This window comes from Apostichopus japonicus, chromosome 21, assembly GCF_037975245.1.
Source record: "Apostichopus japonicus isolate 1M-3 chromosome 21, ASM3797524v1, whole genome shotgun sequence".
In the NCBI taxonomy this organism is placed as follows: Eukaryota; Metazoa; Echinodermata; class Holothuroidea; order Aspidochirotida; family Stichopodidae; genus Apostichopus; species Apostichopus japonicus.
The window spans coordinates 5,887,846-5,896,047 of NC_092581.1; the positions used below are offsets into that span (position 1 = coordinate 5,887,846).

Consider the following 8,202-nt stretch of genomic DNA (forward strand, 5'->3'; position numbering starts at 1 on the left):
ATTATCTTTCCAGGTCGGAGAAACAAGAATACACCGAGATTAAAAGGACTGAAGACACTACAGTGTGAACGTATGGACTTTCTCCGTTACTCACACTATTATTGGTTTAGGTATTGCCTGGTATTCCTTGACGTGGATGAAATGATACCTACTAAGTGATAAATTTCATATAATACAACTTTGGGAGAAATTCCTTGTCCATCAAATACAGTACGGTATGTTGACCTATCATCAAGTTTTGCAACATATTCTGTACTCGGGGTTTTCACTATGATTTGACAATCAACAGAACTTACTATTGTTTTATATTGTTTGAGTCTAATTAACTATTTGAGGTAAAGGTGGTTATTTCATACATTAAGAATGCTGAAATCAGCGATGAAGTGTGCTGTATATAATTATATAATCTGAGTCCCAAATAGAACCACAATGATGTGTCGTAATATTAATTATTCGATTGTTGTGGGCACGAATTGCCTCCTTTCCCTGCTCAATTGTTACTCGTGATAGTTTTCACATTTTCTATGAAAACAACGTAAGATTATTTTCTATCAGAGCACCCACCGCTCTTCTTTTTTTTATTGGCCTCTGCAATCTGAAATACTTCCCAGCATTGCAACGCCAAAATATTCTCCGTCCTCGGTGAAAAAGACGGTTTTGGGCAAGTCAAACTAGATGAGGAAAGCAGTTACCAGACGGAAGGTACAGACGGTAGCGTATGCCATTCGGTATTGCTTCGGCTTCAGAGGAATACCAGTAGAAAGAAGAAAGAGAGAAAAATGAGAAAAAGAGGGAGTAGAAGAAAAAACGCCAAGACACCGGGAAGAGAAAGAGGAACAGAGACATAATTACAGCGCTATATATGATCCCTATTTTCACGATAGCATAACGCGTGAAAACAGAATGGCCAGTGGGTGAACAATAATAAACCTGAATAGTAACCTAGTGTTGCGCGAGTAGCTATTAATATCTACTGAATCGGTGTAACAGTGTCGGTACATTTAATTAAAGCTGTGTGTAAATGAGGAAACAGGTGGTGTAGGTCACTGACGGACATACATGACAATAGGTGTAACTCGTATACAAATCATGAATAAATCACTCAAATTTTAAATGTGACCGCGAAGACTACAATACCCAGACCAAGGTAAATTAATTTAAGCATGCATTCTTAGTGTAAGCCTAACCATACATAAGGATTAAAGGGGAGAAATCCCAGACCATCATAATGAACTTATATCACCGAGGTCCTTGTGATGAACTTAACCTTTAAATATCTAAGTCCATTATCTTGCACGATACGGGAGTAAATTGGTTTTTTCAAAGTCGTTGCATGGAGCTATTTTCTTGGCCAATGTGTATATGTCATAGTGCCACTTGGGATGGTTGGGGGGGGGGGGGGAGATATAATTGAATTATTTTAGTTTCCTCTCTCATTTTCAATGTGAATGTTAACAGTTCAATAAACAATACCAGTTTTATGACAAATTAAAACATGCATACAGGAGCTCATTCCCACTTTAGACTTTCTTCCAGTCTCCAATTTCATATCTAAGTTTCATATCATTCATATATAGTGTCTAGTTTGGCTTATGCTGTGTCTTTCTTAAACCAAAATGCCAAGGAAAATGTTTTCAATCATATTATTCTACCCTGGCACATGTGATCTATGTATTGCCTGTCTGGTACCATTTTATATTGCAAAACAAAAGCAAAGAAAGAAGAATGAAGCTTCTTAAAAACAGATCAGTTATATTTAATTAAGATTACAATATACTTTTAGAGAAAGTAAATGCTGCTGCAAGAACTGAGTTTACAAGAATGGCTAATAAGATTTACAGTGATTTACAGTGATCAGAATTTATTACCCACAACACTGTGTCCATAGCAGCAATATACATCTCAGGTCCAGCTCAGTGGCGGAGCGTCCATACAGTCAAGGGGCGAATGCCCCCCCCCCCCCGACGGACTCAAATGGACTGCTAGCGCCCTTTTCAGCTTTTTACCACTTTTTACATATTCGCGATTATTGAATTTATTATTGCGCTCTCATCTTCTTATTGACATTTGTCACATTTTGTTGGTGTAATTTTCTGGAACAAATGCTCTAACGGTGGTCTTGTGATGAAGCGCATGCACTTTCAACACCCATATAAACTTCAGATTTGTCACAAATGGCGATGACACCTATTTATTCTTCGTTTATCTGCAAATTAGCAAGGCCCGGAAAGGGTAATTTCCGGCGATCTAAAGGGAGTATCTTGACTCAAAAAAATTTCTGTACGCTCCGCGCCAACCTGTGGTGGCGCTCCGCTTAGATAGTGTCGAAAGCGCCCCTAGAGACCATTCTCGCTCCTCTGACCAATAACCCTAGCTCCGCCACTGGTCCAGCTAAAGATAACAAGGTATCTCGTTTTATTACTGTCTGCATTTTGTAGGGACAAGCAGAAAACTTCACTTGCAAGCAACGGAAAGTGAACTTTTTCAGAGCGCGGCACGCGGCTTAATTGGGGCGAGTCTTCAATGCCTAAGTATATATAGTTGTCTGAGTATTTTAATGGCTTTGTCAATTATTAATAGTATATATTCGACTATTCAAAACAATCCCTATATTATCGCTTTAAATTGACAAAAAGATACGCTTCTTGACCAAAATGAAAGAAAAAAAAATCGTTTTTTCCTTCCCGCAACTAGATCTCTGGTATAAATAAAATACTCAACAATAACATCATATATACTACGTCATATGTTTATGATAGGTCGCCTGTGCCATACTTATAACTCATCGCCCCGTTGGAAGGATGAGATATTCTTTGTCTTTCCTTTGCCAGTTGGGCCATATACGGCTATGTCAAATTTCATGAGTAGCTAGGGTTCACCCATGGTGGGGTACCCCGGGTGATCGGAAGTCCATGACTGAGGGAGGGTCAAAAGTGTGTGTGGATGTGTCAGTCTGGGCCATAGAAATTGAACTTGGAAGAACGCTGACACAGTGTATCAACGTGTTTAAGCAGTGAAGCCTTGAAAAAAGTGAGGGCGCTTTGCGTTGTACGGCAACACGCCAGATCATTTGTAAGTCTTCATATAGATACATTGTGCAGTGTGTGTTCCGTAGGCGAGTGTCACAGATGGTTTGAAATTGAGGGGGCTATTGTAGTATGACTGAGATGCTGAAGGGAAGATTGGCTCTAGAGCGGAACGAACTTTCGGAACACCCTATAGTAAATATATGGATAATAATAAAACTGCTGACTTTTTTTCAATAGGTAACCGAGTGAAAATTTGAACTTTCTCCATGTAAATATTAGGAGTCTAAGTAAAAATTATGAAGCTTTACTGCAACTTCTTTCTTCATGCAAACACAACTTTTCCGTTATGGCTATTTCTGAAACATGGCTACATACCACTAGTCCCGTTGAGCTATTTGATATACTAAGAGTATACTTTTATTCACCGGGACCGAAATTATTCAACCGGTGGAGGAGTGGCTATGTATGTCAATAATTTATTTACCTTTTCTGTTTATGATGACATCAGCAGTTATGTAAAATGACAATGTCAATATTACTTGTTTTGAATCCATGTTTATTAAATTATGCATCTCTAAAACAAAATCAGTAAATGTAGGGATTGTATATCGACCACCCAATCTTAGTATCAATCAATTCAACACTGATTCATTACAATCAGCTGCAGTGTTTGTTCAAAAACGTGCTACATTTTTTAGGCAATTTGAATATTAATTTTCTAGAGGTTGATATATGTAGCGGATTTTATCAACATGTTATATTCGTTTTCACTGGTACTTACCGTTGATAAACCAACTAGGATATCTCCTACATCTGCTACACTCATAGATAATATATTTACTAATGATCACAAACATAATAGCTCATCAGGTATTATTATCTCTGATGTCAGCGATCACTTACCAATTTGTTTAGTAACGCTGGTTGGTCTCAAAGACAATGTTTAGTCTTATAAGACCACTCTTTCACAATGAAGCGTTATACTTCTGATAATAATATTGACCGTCTTAAACTTCACTTGCGTCAGGTTGACTGGTCTTGTCTTACAAATGATGATGTTGACGACGCGTATAATTCCTTTATGAATATTTTTAATGACCTTTTTTATGAAACTTGCCCTCCTATTAAAACAAAGCTTGGTTGTGGTAAATCCTATACTCCTTGGATTACTAACAATCTTTTAAAATCTATTCATAAAAAATATTTTATATAGGAAGTACTTGTCTATTCCTAGTCAAAGCAATAAACTGATCTATACTACATATAAAAATATTTTAACACAATCTATTAGAACAGCCAATGTATTATATTTGAACTCAAAGTTTAATCAATATATAAGGGTAACATAAAAGGGACATGGAGAGTAATAAACCAAGTTATGAAAAGGAATTGTAAAAAAAATACACTACCTGATCACCTTATAGAGAACAATGTCAAGGTTACAGACAGTCTCATACCTATGTTAATTTTAGATGCTAAGTTATTACCCATGTTTACAAAACAAAAATTAATAAATGTGTTAGCAATACCAGTTGTGTCTGACAGACACAACTGGTATTGCTAACACATTTATTAATTTTTTGTTTTGTAAACATGGGTAATAACTTAGCATCTAAAATTAATATAGGTATGGAAAGTTTTTTAAAGGAATCTTTTGAAAATTCTTTTTTTCTTTTTCCTACAAGCTTAGGTGAGATCATCAAAGTTATAAATCATCAGGATAATAATAAGGCAGCCGGTTTTGATAATATTAAGGGAAGTATTATAAAAAAGTGTATGGACGAGGTTGGTGAAGCCCTTGTCCATATATCGTCAACCTTTCGCTTAGTTCAGGAGTAGTACCTCAAAATTTAAAAATAGCTAAAAGTCCTGCCACTATATAAATCAGGTGATGTTACAGATGAGAACAATTATAGACCTATTTCTCTTTTACCCTTTCTTTCCAAGATCCTTAAAAAGATAGCTTTTAATCGAATTTATTCTTATCCTTGCCAAATATAATATACTTAGTGATAATCAATATGGGTTTCGTCCAAATCATGCAACATATCTGGCGGTTATTGATTTAAATCGACAAAGTCGCAAATGCTTTTAACAATAAACACTTTGGGATTGGATTTTTTTTGGACTTCAATCATGACATCCTCTTAAGAAAACATTCTCATTATGGTATTAGAGGGACTGCTTTAAGTTGGTTTTCTAGCTACCTGAGTAATAGACAACAGTTTGTAACTTTTAAGTCTAGCTCTTCCACCATGAATTCAATTACATGTGGAGTTACCCAAGGGTCTGTTCTTGGTCCTCTACTTGTGTGTTTTATGTTGGTGGCCTGACCTTGATAAGCTCTGCTTCTGCCAGGTCTCCCCCCACTTCACATCATTTGTATATATCAATTGTTTAATTTCTATGGAATGTATTTGTATTGTATATTCAAATATTATATGTTCACTTTGTTTATGTTATGGTGAAGTGGAAATAAATAGTTTTCAATTTCAAAGAGAAGGATTGTGTTTGCAGTTTCAGGTAGCCTTTTATTGGCAATATAACTGGGGATATTAAGGCATATTCTAAGGGCTTTATTATGATTAAAATTTAATTTTGAGATTTGAGTCTTAGAACAACTAAGTAATACTGCCGTGATAATAGGTTAAAATTTTGAGATATGTATTTGTAAATGAGTGTGTGGAGGGAGACAATTAAGATTACTTAGACTTTTAAGTGAATTTAAGATTCTCAAGGCTTTCCCGGTATGATGTTGATATGTTTTATTCTTAAATTAAGCTTATTGTCCAGAGTAATTGCCAGGTAAACAGCTTCTTTACTGGGAGTGTTGTTGGTGGTGGATAGATTAATGTGTAATCCTCAGTCGAGTCATTTGAGTAGGGATACTTAAAGATGATAAAGTTCGATTCGTCCGGATCAACTTTAACTCTCCATTTCATACACCAGGTGCTGGGGGTGTCAGAGAATCTTTGGATCGCGCTGACTCATATAGGAATTCGTTTACTGCCAAATAGCGAGGTCATCTGCGAACTGACTGCATTCAACTCCCTGGTCGATTTAAGCTAAGTGTAAGGAAGGTGTAAATACTACCGTATATAAGTAGGGAACGCTGAAAGGGTAATGCTTTTATGGAACGCGAAAAGGGCATCCGTATTTGGTTGTCTAAAGTAAGTTTGTTGCTGTCTAAACTAAAGCTGTTGCTGCTAGTTTGCCATGTTGCTGTTGTTCGTTGATGTCTAAACTTACGGTTGATGTATAAACTCACGTTGATGTTTAAACTCACGTTGATGTCTTCACTTTCGTTGCTATCTAAAGTTCCGTTGTGAACACATTGTGAACGAACATCATTCTTTCTTTTCAAAAAATTATAACAATCAACCGCAAGTTGCTTCCGTGCAGAGCTAACAACATATCTATTTCAGAGATTTTCATGCTAAATACAGCCAATGATGTTTTCTCAAAATTTCCCGAGATTTAGGCCGCCCGACCTTCATTTCGCCTGCCCTGCCACTCTTTCCTCCTCGCCAACTCCGTTTATAGAACCTCCATGCTTTGACCTTGCAGCGATTTCATCAGCAACCCAAACTCTTCAAATATCCCCGTACATGCATTGTGCTTATCCCCCCAAATTCCACGCAATTATTTTAGGCCTGTTCGAACTTCGGAGATTCAACTGCACATGCGCAAATCCTGAAAATTTGTGAAGAAAAGATCATACCACTGTACCTAGTCAAAACTCGAGTGTATCTCGGGATGATTCGTTTCTTGCATAACATGTTAGCGGTCTTCTTGGTCTAAAAATTCGTAACAATGCTGAGCGAGGTTTGTGGATATTCCATTTACCCCACAATCCCTTTCGCAAATCGAAACTCCCTAACTGGATTGGTGTTACGAATGAACTTGCTTGGCGGGTTTAGTAAACTAGTTCTGTGAGTGTATTGCCTACGTACTTCAATATTGTGCCCCTCTTGTTACTCACGAAGCGCACACTGCATCCAACCATAAAGCAACTGATCAAACATTTACCCTAGATGCTTCGCAGTATTTAGAAACAACCAGCTCCACGAAAACTATAGTATTTAAATAACATTTTTACGCAATGTCGATTAAGTATATCAAACTTTTCGGTTAGACAGTCGTCATGATGCCATGCCTCTATACATCCCTTAATTGGTTGCCAATCAAACAGAGGATTATTTTTAAGATTCTTTTATTTGTATACAATTTTTTTCATGATCATGCGCCAGAGTATTTTAATGAGTGTCTTGAGTTGTATCGACCTGTGCGTACAAACCTTCGCTCCAATGCAGACCCATTTCGATTGACTTTACATGTGGCTCGTAGTAAGGCAGGATATCGCACATTCACTGTTGCAGCAGCTAAGGAGTGGAATAAACATCCCTCCAGTATAAAAGCTGCTCCATCCGTGGATGTTTTTTTAAAAAAATCCTTAAAACGTACCTATTTCCTACTTGATAATTCGCTATTATTTTGTTTGTTCAATGTTATGTTCTGATTCGGTTAGTTTAGTTTAGTAGAAAAAAGGATCAGGAGGGACACGTAAGTCCCCATCAATGACCATATAGATAGAGAAAAAACTGAAGTAAAACACTCAGACCCGATTACAATGCTTAAAGTGCTTGTCCAAAGCATTCTTAAACCCATTGACACTACTTGCAAGTACAACTTTCTCATGCAAACCGTCCCACTCATTCACAACCCTATTAGAAAAAAAAGTTATGCCGAATATTAATCCTACTATGTGACTTTTGGAGTTTAAGACAATGACCTCTGGTAAAACTACTGTTAGCAAACATGAAAAAAGTCGGTAAAGGATAAATTGTCAAAACCATATACAATCTTGAAAACCTGAATCAAGTCCCCACGTAACCTGGTTGTTATATTGCATATGATTGTAAGCGCTGTGATATGGTTTACGATGAATAGCGTAGCTAAATGCCTAATAATAATAATAATAATAATAATAACTTCAATGACTACTTTTGACGATGTATGAATACAAATACGAATGTTGCACCAGAATCATGACTTGAAGCACGTGGTCAAAGGGAACGCGGAAATTTACGCAAGTTTGCAACGAAGAAATTACTGTGGTATGAATGAACATATTACATCATCAACTCTCAATACGGAGAGAACAAAACATACT

General features: G+C 36.8%; 1 protein-coding gene and 1 long non-coding RNA gene across 4 annotated transcripts in view; one reads left to right on the forward strand and one right to left on the reverse strand.

Annotated features, from left to right (window-relative positions):
• The window catches only part of LOC139962478 (organic cation transporter protein-like), a 36,430-nt gene extending 32,198 nt beyond the window's left edge, over positions 1-4,232 (forward strand). For all 3 annotated transcript variants that reach the window (XM_071962470.1, XM_071962472.1, XM_071962471.1), the window contains exon 11: positions 14-4,232. In XM_071962470.1, coding sequence (XP_071818571.1) covers positions 14-68 — 55 coding nt within the window. In that variant the 3' untranslated portion in view covers positions 69-4,232. The remainder of the gene's footprint in view (positions 1-13) is intronic.
• LOC139962482 (uncharacterized) overlaps positions 4,022-8,202 on the reverse strand; it is a 63,803-nt gene continuing 59,622 nt past the window's right edge. Inside the window, exon 3 of the long non-coding RNA XR_011791250.1 lies at positions 4,022-4,150. This is a non-coding gene — a long non-coding RNA (uncharacterized lncRNA). The remainder of the gene's footprint in view (positions 4,151-8,202) is intronic.